Here is a 19,682-nt window from a genome sequence, read left to right on the forward strand (position 1 = left end):
GTTCTTTGAGGAAATGGTTTCAGTTTTTCACCATTGAGGGCGATGTTGGCTGTGGGTTTGTCATATATGGCCTTTATTATGTTGACGTAGGTTCCCTCTATTAGGCATACCTATTTTTAAAAAGCCTTGGGTTGTTCTTTTGGACAACTAGGTTTAAGAACTCTGCTCTGTTAAGTTTATGGCAACTGTTTTATGTGCTTTCCCTTATCCTCAAGTCCCAGATTTCCCTTCTCATGTTGTCTGCTGTGAATCTCTACTTCCTGGCTCTGTACCTGTATTTCCAGCTGCTTGCTTGGTTGGTTCCTCTTGAATGTCCTACTTTCACCTTATAATTACTCTGTACAAAGCCTAATTCCCACCTTCAAACTAGAGCAATCCACTAACTTACCAATTTCATTTATTGCTCCAACATTCTGTAAACACTCTAGCTTAGAATATTGGTATCTTTTCTGAATTCTGTCTCTTCTTTACCTTTAGCAGTTGTCACCTACACCATTTGCCTCCCTTCCCTGCTACTACTTGTTTTTCCTGATGCCAACCTAGAATGTTACAGTAGCTCTCCACTTCTGGCCACCATATTTTGCCAACCCACTGCCTCCAGAATATTCTTCTGTTACAGCTTTATTCATGTCACTCTCCTGCTTTTAGAAGCCTTAAGTTGCTGTGTCATACTGTAGAATAAAGTCTGAAATGCTTACCTGTACACTTGAGACCCTCAAAAATGTGGATCCAATTCAACCTTTTGATTTTATTTCCCATTACTTCCCTTAATGTATGTTAAGCAACGTTATTTAGAGGCAAGAGGGAGAAGAAACTCTTTTTGAATACTAGCGCTGCCACTTGCCAAAATCGGATCTCAAGCAAGTTTAGCTTCTTTGACTTTAGTTGCCTCATCTGTAAAAACAGAACATAAAAATAACTATTTACGTGGTTTGTCATAAGTAGTTAACATGTATAGTGTGCTTAGCACCCTATACATGTTAACTACTGGCACCTAAAGGGCCTTGAAATATATTCTTTACCCCCTCCCGCCAATCTCCTCCAGCTGCCCTCATTAGATGTGCAGCTCTCTCACATCCTTCTCGTTTTCTTTTTCTTTGCTCATGCCACTCTCTCTGCCTTTCCATTTATAGCTTTTGAAATCCTATTCTTTTTTTTTTTCTTTACCCTCTTCATAAATGCCCCTGCCCTTGTCCATTTCAAATTCCCACAGTGCTTTATAGCATTTTTCCCCCTTTGTTGTTATGTTAGAAATTTCTAGTTCTGTCTACAAACTGAATTGAAATCTCAAGGACAAGGACCTGGTTGTAGTCCTCTTGGTTTTTCCTGTCATTCCCAGCATGCTCCTTTGTAGCCAGCATGTTTTCAGTGAATATTGAGCCAACAGGTAAAGCCAAAGAACCAACCAAGTCAAAAGATAAACCAACAAGCAATATCACTCCAAGAGAAATAAAGTAGCAAATTAATCCACATACCTAGAGAAAGGATTCCTCCCATCAAATAAATAGGTCAAAAGAGGACTTCTCTGGGAAATAGCTGACTCTGAATCTAGGGCAGGAAATGTATAAATTGAATTTATAAGATTTTTGTTATATCAGGCAGCAATGGAGTTCTCTAAGACTGCTGAGTTTCTGTTAGAAGGACTCAGGAATTAACGTGGAATTTTGGCTGATTAAAGATTAGATAATTTGAGTATCAAGCAATAATAAGAGCAGTGGATTGAAATATGTCAAATATGTTCAAATCCATAAAGTTACAATGAAACTAAAAAAGAAAAAAAGATTTGATCACCTCTGGAAGAACTTAGGAAACCCATTTCTCATTCTGAAAACAGAAGAATAAAGCATTTGTGTTACCTTTCCTGTAGGAATTATACCTGAGATAAACAAGTAGTGGAAGAAAATGTTTCTTTTAATCACTGAACTCCAGCTCACAAATGAAGACAGGATGATAGAATATCAATTCAAAAAAAGTTTTTCTAAGACAGTCTCTTCAGCAAGTGGTATTGGGAAAGCTGGACAGCCACATGTAAATAATGAAGTTAGAACACACCCTCACACCATACACAAAAATAAACTCAAAATGCCTTGAAGACTTAAATATAAGACGTGACACCATAAAACTCCTGGAAGAGAACATAGGCAAAACATTCTCTGACATAAATCGTACCATTGTTTTCTTAGGTCAGTCTCCTAAGGCAATAGCAAAAGCAAAAATAAACAAATGGGACCTAATCAAACTTATAAGCTTTTGCACAGCAAAGGAAACCATAAAGAAAATGAAGAGACCGCCTACAGACTGGGAGAAAATATTTACAAACGATGCCACCGACAAGGGCTTAATTTCCAAAATATACAAACAGTTCATACAACTCAATAACAAAAAAACAACCCAATCAAAAAATGGGTAGAAGACCTAAATACACATTTCTTCAAAGAAGACATACAGATGGCCAAGGGGCACATGAAAAGCTGGTCAGCATTGCAAATTATTAGAGAAATGCAAATCAAAACCAACAGTGAGGTACCACCTCACACTGGTCAGAATGGCCATCATTAAAAAGCCTACATGTAACAAATGCTGGAGAGGGTATGGAGAAAAGGGAACCCTCCTACACTGTTGTTGGGAATACAAATTGGTGCAGCTACTATGGAAAAACAGTATGGAGGTTCCTTAAAAAAAGAGTTGCCATATGGATCTAGCAATCCCACTCCTGGGCATGTATCTGGAGAAAACTCCAGAAAACCCATAATTTGAAAAGATACGTGCACCCCAGTGTTTATCGTAGCACTGTTTACAGTAACCCATGTACCGTAAACGGAAGCAACGTAAATGTCCATCGATAGATGAATGGATAAAGAAGATGTAGTATATATACACAATGGAATACTACTCAGCCATAGAAAAGAATGAAATCATGCCATTTGCAGTAACATGGATGGACTAGAGATTATCATACTAAGTGAAGTTAGTCAGATAGAGAAAGACAAATATCATATGATATCACTTGTATGTGGGAATCTAAAATATGACACAAATGAATTTATTTACAAAACAGAAACAGACTTACAGACATAGAAAAAAGACTTATGGTTACCAAAGGGGAAAGGGGGTGGGGGAGGGATAAATTAGGAGTTTGGGATTAGCAGATACAGACTACTATATATAAAATGGACAACAAAGTCCTACTGTATAGCACAGGGAACTATATTCAATATCCTAAAATAAATCATAATGGAAAAGAATATGAAAAAGAATATGTATGTATATGTATAACTGAATCACTTTGCTGTATACCAGAAACTAACAAAACATTGTAAATCGACTATACTTCAAGTTAAAAAAATTTTTTTTCTTAATTTGAAGAGTACTTGTCTATCCAGCTAACTTGCCCTGTCTCTTTTCTAACCTTAAAAAAAAAAAAACAGTCTTAGAATCAGAAGCTTTATGTAGCAAAAAATACCAGAATGAAGGTTTGGTAACTTTCGTTTTAGATTGCAGTCAAAAGGCAATTAGAGGGACTTCCCTGGTGGCAAAGTGGTTAAGAATCCACCTGCCAATGCAGTAGACAAGCATTCGAGCCCCAGTCTGGGAAGATCCCACATGCCTCGGAGCACCTAACCCCGTGCACCGCAACTACTGAGCCTGCGCTCTAGAGCCCGCGAGCCACAACTTCTGAAGCCCATGCGCCTAGAGCCTGTGCTCCGCAACAAGAGAAGCCACCGCAATGAGAAGCCCGCGCACTGCAACGAAGAGTAGCCCCCACTCTCCGCAGCTAGAAAAAGACAGAGCACAGCAATGGAGACACAAAGCAGCCAAAAATAAATTAATTAATTATTTTTTAAAAAGGCAATCATATGAATAATTTCCCATCCTGGAAATGTTAAAACCTCTCATTTGGGTCTTGTTTTTTTTTTAATGTTTCTGGAGTTTTACTTCCCGTTACTGCCGGTCATCTCAAGAGACCCTTCAACCTACTCAAGTAGATTGTAGTATTGACCTTCCTACTCAATGCAGGGAAGGAGACAGAACCAGACTCCAACATACTAGTAGTTTCAGTCTCCCAGTCCAGGGTCTTAAACAGTTTTTAAACTTATCACAGTGAACATTGGTTCTTTAAGTGGTGTATGTGTAAAGAGGTAATAGAAAAGGCTGACTGTATATCATAAAGTAAATATATTAACTCAAAAGCAAAATAAATAATCTGTATAAGATAATAGAGAAAGAACTCATTTAAATGGCAGTCAGCTTGTATAGTCTTAATTCTGATTTTTAATTAAGTGCCATAAATACAGCAGGTAATTGCAGATTTTTCTCTGCAGATACCTTGTTTTCCCTCGACACATGTTTTTCATGTTTTAACATTTCTGAAATTTGCATTTAGCTTACAATACATGTGTACACTTAACGTGGCAGTGTCCCTACAGCCTCCTTACCCCGCCCAAAAAACTTTAAAATTGTGTTTTACAATTAATTTTGGTTTTGAATCTTGGCAGTATGACAGTAATAATGTTTCTGGATGAATTTCGAGAGCAAAGTTTGTTTTAAAAGTGCTTCAAAAATGCTTTAGGGGCTTCCCTGGTGGCGCAGTGGTTGGGAGTCCGCCTGCCGATGCGGGGGACACGGGTTCGTGCCCCGGTCCGGGAGGATCCCATGTGCCACAGAGCAGCTGGGCCCGTGAGCCATGGCTGCTTAGCCTGTGTGTCCGGAGCCTGTGCTCCGCAACGGGAGAGGCCACAGCAGTGAGAGGCCCGTGTACCACAAAAAAAAAAAAAAAATGCTTTAGAGCAGTATTTTCCAAAGTAGTTTCTTCATAATACCATGTATACCGTGTATGTTATACCATAGTGCCAGTTCCAGTGTTCCTAAAAAGGGGAGCGGGGATTCTCAATGGTCAAATAAGTTTAGAAAACACATATAACCTTTAGAGTTTCATTATGGACAAAAAGCCCATTAAGCTCTGAGAAAGCCTGTGGTTTAAATAAATAAAAACTCTTTAAATGTCTTTTAACCAAGTATTTTCCAAACTCTGCTGACCCCAAAATCCTTTTTTGTTAATACCTGCTAGCACTCCATTTTAGGAAATGCTGCTAGGTAGAGTCATTAATAAAAGTATTAGAACGAAACATTTTTGCCAGGTTGCTTTAAATACTTGCCTTTTGCGAATTGAAAAGATTACTAACATTTCTATGCATCTGTTTACCTAGTTGTCACAAGAACCTTTCCAAAGGCAGGCATGACTAGACTAGATTATCAGCTTAGTCAGACATGATCTTTAACTGCTTTCAATAGTACAGCAACCTCGAACTGCCCAGGTAGTATTAGCCCTTGGTTCATCTCACATTGGTACATTGCACCACCAGGGAAGTCCCCAAAACCATCAACCTTTAAACTATGAAAATAATTTTTTTCTGTGGAAGAAAGAGAAGCTCTGTACAAGTACTGCTTTTGAGATTGAGAGGTTTTGTCTCTTGATATCTTCAGAAGAAGGAGGAAGTAAGAAGCAATGGTAAGAAGCTGTCTTTAAGACTTCCCTGGTGGCGTAGTAGTTAAGAATCCGCCTCCCAATGCAGGGGACATGGGTTCGAGCCCTGGTCTGGGGAGATCCCACATACCGCGGAGCAACTAAGCCCATGCGCCACAACTACTGAGCCTGCAGTCTAGAGCCCGCAAGCCACAGCTACTGAGCCTGTATGTTGCAACTACTGAAGCCCGTGAGCCTAGAGCCCGTGCTCTGCAATAAGAGAAGCCACCACAGTGAGAAGCCCATGCACCGCAACAAAGAGTAGCCCCTGCTCGCCTCAACCAGAGAAAGCCCATGTGCGGCAATGAAGACCCAACGCAGCCAAAAGTAAATAAATAAATAAAAAGCCTTTAAAAAAAAAAGAAGAAGCTATCTACAAAGTGACTGATATAATGTTATATAAAGACGTTTGGAGGTGGAGGAGGAAACAACCACCGAAAAAACAAAACCATAATTTTGTTTTATTTATTTATTTTTTTTGTGGTACGCGGGCTTCTTACTGTTGTGGCCTCTCCCGTTGCGGAGCACAGGCTCCAGACGCGCAGGCTCAGCGGCCATGGCTCACGGGTCCAGCTGCTCTGCGGCATGTGGGATCCTCCTGGACCGGGGCACGAACCCGCGTCCCCTGCATCGGCAGGCGGACTCTCAACCACTGCGCCACCAGGGAAGCCCCACAAAACCATAATTTTAAATACTGAACTGGGAACTTCAGACTTCAGTTCTAGCCAACAGCTCTGATACTTAATAGCAGAGAGTTGTAAAAGCAATTTAACTAGTCTGAGGTCTTGGTTTTCTTGCTCATAAAATGGGGTATTGAATGGCATATTCCAAGCTGTTATTATACAGAACTTTAGAGTTTTGTGAGGTATGGATAGGAGTTATAGGTTGGGGACAGGAGATTGAGGACTAAGGGCTAAATTTTAAACTGGGTACTAGTTGTGCTTAGGGTTTTGTTTTGTTTTGTTTTTTGTTTTTTTTGCGGTACGCGGGCCTCTCACTGCTGTGGCCTCTCCCGTTGCGGAGCACAGGCTCCGGACGCGCAGGCTCAGCGGCCATGGCTCACGGGCCTAGCCGCTCCGCAGCACGTGGGATCCTCCCAGAGTGGGGCACGAACCCATGTGCCCTGCATCGGCAGGGGACTCTCAACGACTGCGCCACCAGGGAAGCCCCACTAGTTGTGCTTAGGTTTTGATGCTAGCATATAGAGGAGAAAGTGCATCTCCCCCTCACCCCTACCCCGACCCTCAATTGTATTTCCATATACTCCAATGACCTTTGGTTTGTTGTTGCTATAGCATTGGACGTTAGGACACTTTTCAAAGCAATTTTATCTGTGATTCTGCCTTGCAGTTGTGATTCATTATAGATAGGAATGCATTTCTCCAGGGGAATGAATATTGTTAAACCACCAAAATTATTTTCGTTTCTGGAAGTTATTATATTTAAGAATAAAATATATGTTTAGACATGAGAGGTATGAAGGTATATATTTTTATACAATTATTTTATCCATCTTATTTGTTTGTTTTAACCAGTTACCCATGGGTGTATTGTTTCCACAATAAAACTTTTTCTACCAGATGGTATGGAAGCCCGGCTCCGCTCAGAGTGAGTATAATATAGAGCTATGAACTTTTTGTATTAATTACATTGGTTAATAATATTCTAGATGATAGTATACTGTTTATACTTCAGGATTATTCTAATAATGTTAGAAAATTGATGTAGTACTTTTGGAATATAATGTACTACAGTATAATTGCTTTTCACATTAGTTACAAATGTAGTAAATAATAATGTGTAAGGAGGCACAGTTATTTTGTTTCCAAAATTAACTTTATAACTTATATTTGCTGGAAAATTAGTTTTTTAGAATATTTGGAGTATGTAAGTTATTGATGAGTGATAATTGTATTCATTTTGATCTGCATTTCATATACGACTTCTTAAACTATGGTTGCCTCTGAAGCTAATGCCAGTGTCATAATCTTAAAGGACTTTAAGGATGTTGACACAGTTAGTAGTCTATATTGGTGGGAGTTTTTGGAGGGATTTTCCAATTCTGTATTTTTTTCTTTTTTTAAATGAAGCAGTGGAAAGGTCACTTAGACGAGGACAAACTTGAGAGGGAAAAGTTACTCATAAAATGCAAATGTTAAAATGTAAGCATAAATACATTTTGATCTTGTACTTTTCACAGATTATTATTATGAAGTGTTAGAGGGAGCTAAACAGTCTTTAAACTTAAGCAGTTTTTATTTTGAATAAATAAACATGAATATTGGATATGGTAGAGGCTTGTTTCTACACCCAGCATAATATTTTCTGTCCTACAAAAGCAGAAACAAATATCTGAGGGTGGGAGGTTGAGAGCAGCAGTAAGTTGAAGGTGAAGTAGAATAGTGAGTAGGAAAGAGAGAGGGAAAAAGGAAGCAGAGAGAGATCCTCTTATTACTATGATAGTGCTTTCATTAGAATTATTGTATATTATGCTTCAGTTGGAGGCTACCAATTTGTTTTTTTTTTAAACCTTTCAGGATATCTGAATAAAACAGAAAATTTAAAACATTTTGTGTTTTGGGGGGTTTTTTTGCGGTACGCGGGCCTCTCACTGTTGTGGCCTCTCCCGTTGCGGAGCACAGGCTCCGGACGCGCAGGCTCAGCGGCCATGGCTCACGGGCTCAGCTGCTCCGCGGTATGTGGGATCTTCCCGGACCGGGGCACGAACCCGTGTCCCCTGCATTGGCAGGCGGACTCTCAACCACTGCGCCACCAGGGAAGCCCTTAAACATTTTAAATTTAAAACGTTAATCTGTTCCCTGTTCTAAATTATAGTTTAATTATTAAAAATATAGTTAACTTTGGGAACATTAATGTGACTTAGCTTTTAATATGAGTTAGTCAAGAGTTAAGGTTTTAAAAATAAGAGTAACTATTAATCAACTAATAACAAGTGGCTTCTTAAAGACCTGGATGTTTGTATTTGATAATGAGATTTTTCTTTCATGGATTCAAAAGCTTTGAGCAGCTGCATAAAGGGCCATGTCTGTTCTCAGCTTCCATCCGATAGGGCATATGAATTTTTTCAAAGTCTACATCAGTGAATTGTGTTCCTATCCCTCTTGTTCCCCCAGTGCTTTTCATCTTTGTCCCTTTTTCCTTCTCTTTGTTTGGTTTTTCTTATGTGGTTAAATGTTAGCATCATTTAAAATTTCGCTGCCAGTTTCATTGTGTGTAATCTGGTTGACTTTCTGGAGAAGATGAATTTTGAACAGGCAATCCTCGAGCTGGAGGAAGATCAGAACGGTCTTTAGAGGTAGATAGTGTGGTTCAAAGCCCAACTCCACCTGTTCTCTGACTTGATCAGGCCTCCCTTTTCTCATTTGTAAAATGAAGTTAATAATAGTACCTATTGAGCAGGAATTTTATGAGGAGGATTAAGCAAGACTAAAGAGTTTAGTGTAGTACCTGGTGCATAATGAGCACACGATGAATACTGTTTCTTTTATTGTAATCTAATATTTTCTAGCAATCAAGATGCTTTTAAGTATGCCAGAATACCATTTAATATTTTTAAGGTCTTCAGTAGGTATACCGTTCTCAAAAAGCTGATTCTTTTTTCTTCCTTGATTTTTATTTTTATTGCACAAATAATTTTCAAATAATAAGAAACATAGAAAAATTGCCTATAATCCCACCACCCTAACACTAAATAAGTTTTCCTTCTACAGTTCCTTGTTGCGTATGAACTTTTTTCCATAACTCAAACAAAATACACCTGTATCCACAATAGTTTCTGTAAAGTACAAATATATATCAATTATGGAATGTTCTGCTAGATTTTTAGCCTTTTGTTTATCAACCAGATTTTCATGAGAATGGAAAATTTTGTACTTGGGTCACTGAGAAAACTCGTTTAAAAAAAAACAAAAACAAAACCTCCTGGGACTTCCCTGGTGGTCCAGTGGTTAAGATTCCATGCTCCCAGTGCAGGGGGCCCAGGTTCAATCCCTGGTCAGGGAACTAAGATCCCATATATTGCAGCTAAGCCCACGTGCCACAACTAGAGAAGCTCGTGCGCCACAACAAAGAGCCCAGGCACTGTGATGAAGACCCAGCACAGCCAAAATAAAAAACAAAAAGCTTCCATTAATACCATTTGCTTCTATTTAGACTTTCTCAAGTTCATTTCCCTGTATGTGCATATCTACAGAGAAAAGGTATATACCCAAAATGGCTATATCTGGGTGCTGGCATTGGGTAGTTTTTATTTATTTCCTCATGCTTTACTTCACACATTTTCCCTAGTCAATATGTATTACTTGTATAAAATCAAGAAAAAGAAACTTATGTTTAAAACGTCTATTCCATTTTTATGAGGCAGAGGAAAAAACACTAAAGCTGTATGTAATTTTTTAAACCTTCATTAGGCACCAGATTTGTTAGGGCCTTGTATAGGTTCTGGGGATGCAGAGGTGAATTGTTCAAAGTGCTGAGAACACAGATGTGAAATCAAAGGAGTAGAGCAGGGGATTATGGTCTCAGTGGGAGTCTCTACAGGATACCATGGGAGCTCAGAAGGGAAGTGAGGGCTAATACTTAATATTCCATTTTATTCACCATCTTAGTGTATTTGTGACTAATTAAATTGAAATATTCTTAGGATGTTTGCAGTTACTACAATGGAATCAGAATTGTCATCCCTATTTTTAAGTCCTGCAAGATCAGTTTGTCGGCAACTTACACGTGATTAACCTGTTGAATCTAGGAACTTTACCTAATCAACCATCAAGCAGACCATTACCAGATTGGCCTCTAGGATATGGAGTGAGGAGCAACTGGTAGGGGCCATGGGTGGCAGTCTTGCTCTGTGCTCCATCTACTCACCCTACCAACCCACATTACAGTATCTTACAGTGCTTGTTAAGACAGGAACCCTGGCTTCCTTAGCGGCTCTGTTCTCATGGGAGCGGTAGTAGTGATCAAGTGCTACTATGTCTAGGTACTTTTTTAAGCTCTTTACTTCTATTCACACATTTAATACTCACAGTAACCCTATGTGGTTAGTTTTATGATTATCCCCATTTTATGGATGAGGAAACTGAGACCTATAGTGGTTAGATAACTTGCCCAAGATTATATACCTGGTAAGTAGAGCCAAAATTTGGACCCAGTCAGTATAGCTTCTGAGCCTGCATGCTTAACTGCTACACTGTACTGCCTCTTATGTACTTTATAAGGCCCAAAAGGCAATTAATACCAATTAATACTGTGTTACTGTTTAGTTTTAAAGTGATATACTGAGTTAGATTCATAACTACATGTAAGCTTTCAGTGTGTGAGGTGGCTGGGTAGAGAAGAGTAGTACTAATGTTTTGGTTAGCTGAAGTTGTTCTCCACTAGAATGTATTTTCAAATTATAGCCTTCTTTACAGTAGAACTTTGCTTTTTAAGGCTTTCTGTATAGAAGTATTTAATTTTAAGAGAACTTAATTTACACATTCTAAAATTTTAAATGGATAATTTAAGGAGTGCTTCCTTTCTGTTTAGAAGTTCTTATAACCAAGGAATTCACCATAGCCCTCATTAATAGTAGATCCGGCAAGGGCATTTAATACGTTTTGGATTTTGAATTTGTGTTTAGAAATACATTAATGTGTAAAAGGTTTGTGTATTTATTACCTTGTTTTCTAACAATTCTATATGTTTATGAAGGATTAAAAATAATTCACATTCTTTTAATTATATGAAAACAAGTATGTCAACTTTGGGGTTTAAGATATTCTTGTACTGTCACACTCTATTTCCTCTATTGTCAGGAAGTTAGATAAAAATTCTAAATTTTACTTTTCAGTGTCATCCATGCTCCATTACCAAGTCCTGTTGACAAAGTAAGTTGCTAATGATTATTTTTTCCAAACTGGTTCAGCTATATTGCTTTTGAAAATGTTTCTGTTTGTTTGTTTTTAATATGCTTTACCTAGAAACTTATTTCTCTTTTGTAACAAAAATACAAGAATGCATATAGCTGTATAGTTATTCTAGCCTGATCTTCAAAAACTGGAGAATTTAGGATGGATGTTTCTTAGGACAAAGCCTTTGTTATCTCAAGTCAGTGGCTGACTCTAGACTAGAAGCATTTGTTTTGTGCCTAGCCAAAGGTAAGAAGTGTTAGTTACTACTTTTTATTCTATAATGCATTTCTGTCTAGAAATATTTATTAAAGCTTTGCACCCAGATAATTTACTCAAAACATACCTACACATGGAAATAACACAGAAATATGGGCTTACAGAAATTTCTCTTTAATTGTTCTTGAAGATCAGTTTTAACTTGATTTGGACAGAAACTTTGCAGTAATTACTTGTTAGAAAATATTTTTCTTTTGTTCAGAAATAATGGTGTATTAAACTGTAGATATTATTGCTAAGTAGCAAAAAAACAAAAGATCTCTTGTATCTTTTGGCATTAAAGTGTATGTTGAGTTTTCTCAGTAAAGTAACTAAACTATTGGGAAAAACATTTTACTTTTTTTTCCTTCCATTTGGATAAAGAATGAAAGCCTACCTGAAACTGAAGTTCTCTGTTAGATTCCTTTTTTAGAAGTAAAAGTGGTTAAACATCAACTTCAGCAATACCAAGAGTCATTTCAGAAGTAAATAATGGCCTTGCTGATTTAGGACTAACTTTTAAAAAAATAATGCCACCTCTCTGTCTTCTACTTAGCATATTAGTAAAAATAGACTTTCTGAGCTTAATAAGGAACGATGCTGTTAACATCACTAATAAGTTAACATATAAGGCTTGGGTAGTGTTGAGAATATGGAATGAATGATACAGCAACTTGTTAGTGCCTTTTTTTAAAAAAAATAATTCTGTGGTTCTATATTCCACACCCAGGAGAAACCCTTTATAGAAGTTATTTCTTCCAATACTCTTGAGTTCTAAGCATTTTGGCTGTGACTTTAATGTTTAAACACTATTATTTCCCATCTTTTTCTTCTTAAAACCTACCTACAGTTTAAAGGAAAAAAAAGAAAAGACCTTTTTTCATTGCCTCTGGCCATTGGACAAAGTATTGTATTTCGTGCCCTGCTTCTCCCCACGTGCCCACATACAAATATCATTTTGAAGATGGCTACTTCTAAACGAATTGTGACTTGTTGACATGTTGAAGAACTATTTGACAATGAATTTTAAAGGGGAAAAATGTAGATCTGTTGATTTAGCAGGTATTATTTCTGGGTAAAGAAAAGGCTGTATTGCCTTTGTGCCGTAAGTTTGTGATTTGGTTTATCAAGGAATGTTTTCATGGGTAGCACTTGTTGCACCATCCTGCTTGTAAATCCCAAACTGATCAGCATAATACAATACCATTTATAAATTCTAGACATGGAGCAGAAATATTTTGAAAACTAAAGAAAATTGTTCATTTGAAAAATAATTTTTATTTTGCATATTTCAGTAAATAGGCATTGCAAGGACTTGATTTGGCTTTAATGTCTTCTGCAAATATTCTGTGTGACTGTCAATGGTGTATCATTTTGTTTCTAGGTTGCTGCTAACACTCCAAGTATGTACTCTCAGGAACTATTCCAGCTTTCTCAGTATCTTCAGGTAAAATATATCTTGAGAATTCTTAGTCTTTAAAAGCAGAACTTAGATTTGATTTCGCTAGTTCACAAATATAGGCTAAAGAAATACTGGCTGGATACAAGTACAAAAGAAATACCTTTTTAAAGTACAAAAAAAATTTAAAATAGGTCTTATAAAAAAAAGGATTTAAAAAATCCGATTTTTAAGTCTAGAGAAGATAAGGTTCTGTACAAGAGAAGTTTTTTTCTTCACATATGAAGAAGTTCCACAGTTGTTCTTTATCCAAAGGTGACTTTTAAATAAAATTAAATCTGGACAGATTTTGGTTGTTATTAATGAATATAATAGCAAATAATATGAACTGTTAAAATATTAACTATTAATAGCAAATAATTATGTAGTACTTACTATATGCCAGACTCTAGCAGACTTTAGCACTTTACCTATATTAATTCATTTAATCCTCACAAAATTCCTGTAAGGTACATATTTTATTCCCATTTTTATAGATGGAGTAACTGAGGGTCACGGAAGTTTAAATAGTTTGCACAATATCACACACCGAGTTCTGTGGTTGAGCTGGGATTTGAACCCAGACAAGTCAGACCTAGAGTCTCTCTCTTAACTGCTGTTCTGGGCTGCTCAATCTGTAGAAAGATCCCTTGGTAGGGCAGATACTTAGAATGGGTTCCTGAAGAAGTTAACGCCATATTTAAAGAGCCATACAGATCTCTAAAAAGAAAACAAGTGGTTGTTCTTTTTTTTTTTTTTTTCCCCCTGAGTTTGGTAGATTTAGACCGGATTATGGTTCTTATTTTTCTAGTGAGGGAGCATGATTAAGGAAAACCCTGAATCAGGAGTTTAGAGATTGAGGTTTTTATCTTGGCTCCTACTCAATGAGTTCTGTGACCTTGGGTGAGTCAGTTTACATATGTAGGTCTTCAGTTGCCTTTTGTTTAAAATGATAGGACCAAACCAGTGATCCTGTGTCCCTATATTCTTTTACAGGTCAATCACTAAGAGCAGTTCTACCTCAGTTAAGAATGTACACATCTGTGAAAATTATCAATGCATTAATCAGATCTTACCTTCCACTGGGCATAATGTAATGGTGGATTGAAAAGTGGTTTTACACACTTGCAGTTTAGTAGAGTATTTACGAACGTAGGTAGACTCTAGCCAGAATTCCCTGGATTTGATCTTTGGCTTTAACTTCTGACCTGTTGGGAAAGTTGTTTGTGCCTCATTTTCCTCATCTATGATATGTGTATAATAATAGCACTTACCTCACAGAATTGTAAAGAATAAATGAATTAATGCAGGGAATTCCCTGGCAATCCAGTGGTTAGCACTCAGTGATTTCACTGCCGAGGGCCCGGGTTTGATCCCTGCTTGGGGAACTGAGATCCCACAAGCTGCAAGGGACTTCCCTGGTGGTCCAGTGGTTAAGTCTCCGAGCTCCCAATGCAGGAGGCCCAGGTTCGATCCCTGGTCAGGGAACTAGATCCCACATGCCGCAACGAAGATCCTGTGTGCCACAGCTGAGACCCAGCGCAGTCAAATAAATAAATACTCAAAACAAAACAAACAAAAAAAAAAGAATTAATACATGTAAAGCACTTAGAACAGTGCCTGGCACATAGAACGTATGCTGTAAATGTTAGTAGTTGTTTACCATTCAGTAGGAAGTCACATTAATTGACCTAGATCTCTCTTATTTTTTTTTTTAATTTATTTATTTTATTTATTTATTTTTGGCCGCATTGAGTCTTCATTGCTGCGTGCAGGCTTTCTCTGGTTGCAGTGAACGGGGGCTGCTCTTCATTGTGGTGTGCGGGCTTCTCATTGCGGTGGCTTCTCTTGTTGCGGAGCACAGGCTCTAGGCGCATGGGCTTCAGTAGTTGTGGCGCATGGACTCAGTCATTGTGGAACACGGGCTTAGTTTCTCCATGGCATGTGGGATCTTCCCGGACCAGGGCTCGAACCCGTGTCCCCTGCATTGGCAGGTGGATTCTCAACCACTGCGCCACCAGGGAAGCCCAATCTCTCTTATTTTTAGAGGTAGAAGAAAACTTTGAGATTAATCTGGTCTAACCTTCACTTTTCATATGAGAAATATGGTAAAATGATTTCCCAGGGCTATATACTAGTTACTAGTCAACATGGACTGTGAATCTAATGTTCCGACTCACTCCAGTACTCTTTCCAACTTTCTTGTCAGTTCTTTGAATATTCATAATGGCATAATCTTTCACTGTTCTTTTTCTAATTCTTTGAGGGAAAATTATACTGGATTGTCTTTTCTGTATACGTCTTTTTGAATTGCTGAAGTTCTAATATAAGTTGTAAATCTTTTGAATAAAAACTGAAATAGATGCATTTCATGCCTTAGCACTAAAAGCCCATTCCTGGAAGTGTTAGATTTCTGTTAGGATGTGGTTCATGGAGTTATGAAACTCTAAATGGAATTGAGTAAAAAAGGAGAAATTACACCATCTAGTGGAAGTAGTGGTTGTTTGGTGGCTTTGTTTTTAAGTAAAACTTTTTGCAGCATTAGTGTAACTTCCTGGATATTAGGAATGTTTTAGAAGTTTAAAATAAACTTGGCACCTAGTCCCTTTTAAGTGTAAGCTGTGTTTTAATGTGTGTTCTGAGGCGGAATGACTTTTATTAGATTCCTTAATCTGTACTTTTAGAGTTATATTAAAAAGCAGTACCTCTGGGGCTTCCCTGGTGGCGCAGTGGTTAAGAATCCGCCTGCCAATGCAGGGGACACAGGTTCGAGCCCTGGTCCAGGAAGATCCCACACGCTGCAGAGCAACTAAGCCCGTGCACCACAACTACTGAGCCTGCGCTCTAGAGCCCACGAGCCACAACTACTGAAGCCCGCGCGCCTAGAGCTTGTACTCCGCAACAAGAGAAGCCACCGCAATGAGAAGCCCGCACACCGTAACGAAGAATGGCAAGCCCGTGCACAGCAACTAAGACCCAGTGCAGCCAAAAATAATAAATAAAATAAATAAATTTATTTAAAAAAAAAAAAGCAGTACCTCTGACTCTAATTAGACCAAATTTTCCCTAATCATTATTTATCAAGGATGCGGAGAGCAACAAATGAATGCTTTAAACCTCAAATACTATGTTTGAAGTATATACTTCTCAGTTGAGGTGGCTCAGAGGTATTATGGTAGTAAATGTTCTTCTTGGGATAATGACAGAAATAGAAGAAAGTGAATTTAAAGATGTGCCAAAACCGCAACTGAATGCTGTGTGAGCATTTTCACCTTGACTTCCAGTGATGGAGACCCTCTTAACAGCTATCAAATGTTAACAAGTGACCTAGAAATAAGGCTTTGCTTGCCAGTGTCTTTCTCTGTAAAAATATTCCTTTGGAGCTGCCAAATAGTTATATAACTCTTTGACCCCTTAATTACATTGAACTAACACTTGGTGGACTCTTACTTATATTTCGCATATTCGACTATGGCTAAGCGTTTTACAGTCACAGAGAGAATTAGAACACCTGAAAATGGAGTAGACTGTGAGAATAAAGCTGTCTCTCTCTTTATATATATATATATAAAACACTGTGTTTATATAACACTTTTAAAAGGAAAAATTAAAAGTTATTTCTTTTGTACATGTCTACTGATGTAGCTAAGCTATTATGAAGTATCTTTGCTGCTAACCAGATTGTTTGGATTTAGTTTGGAATGAGTTTGTTCTCACCTCGCCCTCTCTCTCTCTCTCTCTCTCTCTCTCTCTCTCTCTCTCTCTCTCGCCATACACACACACACACACACACACACATACATCTTTTAAATGTGTATATGTAAAATGCAGGGTTAAAGCATTTGTCAGATTTTCTACTCTAGGTTTGTTTTTTTTGTTTGTTTTTTTTTTGCGGTACGCGGGCCTCTCACGGTTGTGGCCTCTCCCGTTGCGGAGCACAGCCTCCGGATGCGCAGGCTCAGCGGCCATGGCTCACGGGCCCAGCCGCTCCGCGGCATGTGGGATCTTCCCAGACCGGGGCACGAACCCGCGTCCCCTGCATCGGCAGGTGGACTCTCAACCACTGTGCCACCAGGGAAGCCCTAGGTTTTTGATTTTTTAGACTCTTGTTAATTACAAGTAAAAAAACAAAAACAGATGACCTGTTTTCTGTTATAGTGGAAGTTGCAACTAGAGCACCCCTAATAGCACTACTCACAGCTCAACAAATGAGGCTATAATGATGTGGCCTAAATATATTTTACAAAGTAGATTTATCAGATTTGAAAGTAAGATACACTGTGGGTTGTAATATGAGAATATTTTCAGAATGTGCTAAAAATTGATTACTCTTCAAAGGTATCATGCTGAGTTTATTAGAATTTCTTTTGTGATTTATAATATTAGGAGGCCTTACATCGGGAACAGATGTTGGAACAGAAGTTAGCCACACTTCAGCGGCTACTAGCCATCACCCAGGAGGCTTCAGATACCAGTTGGCAGGTATTCCAGTTGCCTTTATATTCAAGAAGCATTTAAGCACAGTTTAATATCCCTTAGCTGTTGATTAAGCTAAAACTAAAATTTTGTGGCAAGCAAAGTTATTTCCTAATGAACAAATAATGAACATTTAGCATTTTTCAGTGGATGTTGGTCAGCGTTATGATTTTAGATCTTTTCTGGCAGTAGCAACCTTTTTGATATTTTTTTTTTATTACTCTGGGATTTTACTGATATTTAATTTTTCATCAACAGGCTTTAATAGATGAAGATAGACTCTTATCACGGTTAGAGGTTATGGGAAACCAATTACAGGCTTGCTCCAAAGTAAGTATTAATCTCAAGTACATAAAGAAGAATGCGTAGTTTTTTTATGTGGCTTCATGTCTTTGACTGTCATTTTGAATACATGCAAAAACGTTTATACATTTTCACCATTCTTTTTAATCTTCTATCATTATGGGAAATTTCAAACATACATGTAAATAGAAAGAACTGTATAGTGAATACCCATGTACAGCTCTCTCTTTGTTCCATCATAGTTGATATTTGTTGGAGAAACTGGGTCATTTGTTCTGTATAATTTCCCTCAATCTGGATTAATATTTAAACATTCTTCTAGCTCCTCCTTCCACACCATAAATTCGTAGTTTGACCTACAGATTTAGATCAACTCTGATGTAGGCTCAACTTTTTTTTTCTTTCAACACTTCGTAGATAATATTGTGTACTTTCACCAGGAAGCACCATAGTGTCTAGTTGTCTTTCTTTTTGAGATATTAGCAGTCTTTGATTATCCTTTCCTAGATCCATTCTTTTATTAAGGGTTGCAAAAATCGTGATGTTGTAATTCTATCTTTCCTTCATTTACTAGCTGAGTTACTTCTATAAAGAGAAACTTCCCCGCATAAACCATTTTGTTATCCTGAGATACATTTTCTTTAGGCAAGGCAGGATAAATGATTTTCTCCCTTTATTTACTGGATTTCAAAATAATGGTTTGGTTCCTTTTCATCCACCAAAGAATGACCAATGAAGTATTTTTTTTTACCCCAACTTAGATTTAAATATATTTCATGTGTATAAACCTATTTCATTTGTTTTCCTTATTGATTCCCAGTTATCCCACCTTTGGTCTATAGGAACTTCTTCAGGTTGGCACCTGAGTTCTTTCGGTAGAACCCTGGTAGACTTTGATAGCTTCCTGCTGTCATATCAGACAAGATAGTCCATACTCATCTTTTACATTTCCTGCCTTAGACGTGGAATCAGCTTTTTCCACAGGGTGCTGTTATTCCATTTGGTTTAGTTATTATTTTAAAATGCTTGACCCCTTTAGAGGTAAGAGATTATTTTTGCCCATAAATGTAAATGTTGTGGCTTTCAGAGAATATGGCAAGTAGAAGAGTTCATTCATTTTGTATACTTGAGAGAAATTTTCAGTTTATTTCGACCTTTTTTTTCTGTTGGAAGTGTGAATTAATATATTTGTGAAGGCATAATTTATTAATGCAGCTTTTAAATAACAGCTTCAATTAATACAGAGTGAACATAATTTGTGTTTGGAGGTACCTTAATATAGAACTCAAAGAGCATTGCAATGTGTTGTTTTTTTAAATGGAAAATACTTTAAAAAATAACTTGGCTATAATTATAAATATTTTTTAATCCTAGAATCAAACAGAAGATAGTTTACGGAAGGAACTTATAGCATTACAGGAGGATAAACACAACTATGAGACGACAGCCAAAGAGTCCCTGAGGCGGGTTCTTCAGGAGAAAATTGAAGTGGTTAGAAAACTTTCAGAAGTTGAGGTATTTAAATTTAACAAATACTAAATAGTACTATGATTTTAAAATTTTAGCCTAAAAGTGCTAGCATTTCAGGACATTTCAAACTTGGGTATTATTATATAGCTAGAAAATTTTTCCTGTCTGTCTGGTGGGAAGGAGCAGTATGCTGTTTTCATTGTCAGGAATTCTCAACATAACCCTGTGAGTTCTGGTGCTTATGGTCTCTAGTCAGTGGTTGAGGAAATAAAAGCCTAACCAGGGAATTTTACTATTTGCA

General features: G+C 37.6%; 1 protein-coding gene across 23 annotated transcripts in view; it reads left to right on the forward strand.

Annotated features, from left to right (window-relative positions):
- SLMAP (sarcolemma associated protein) overlaps positions 1-19,682 on the forward strand; it is a 149,790-nt gene that overhangs the window by 71,834 nt on the left and 58,274 nt on the right. For all 23 annotated transcript variants that reach the window (XM_029243651.1, XM_029243666.1, XM_029243664.1 and 20 more), the window contains 6 exons: positions 7,060-7,132; positions 11,379-11,415; positions 13,079-13,141; positions 17,519-17,614; positions 17,867-17,938; positions 19,286-19,426. In XM_029243651.1, the coding sequence (XP_029099484.1) occupies positions 7,060-7,132; positions 11,379-11,415; positions 13,079-13,141; positions 17,519-17,614; positions 17,867-17,938; positions 19,286-19,426 (482 nt within the window). The remainder of the gene's footprint in view (positions 1-7,059; positions 7,133-11,378; positions 11,416-13,078; positions 13,142-17,518; positions 17,615-17,866; positions 17,939-19,285; positions 19,427-19,682) is intronic.

This window comes from Monodon monoceros, unplaced genomic scaffold, assembly GCF_005190385.1.
Source record: "Monodon monoceros isolate NGI ecotype Baffin Bay Population unplaced genomic scaffold, NGI_Narwhal_1 Super_Scaffold_3, whole genome shotgun sequence".
Lineage (NCBI taxonomy): Eukaryota > Metazoa > Chordata > Mammalia > Artiodactyla > Monodontidae > Monodon > Monodon monoceros.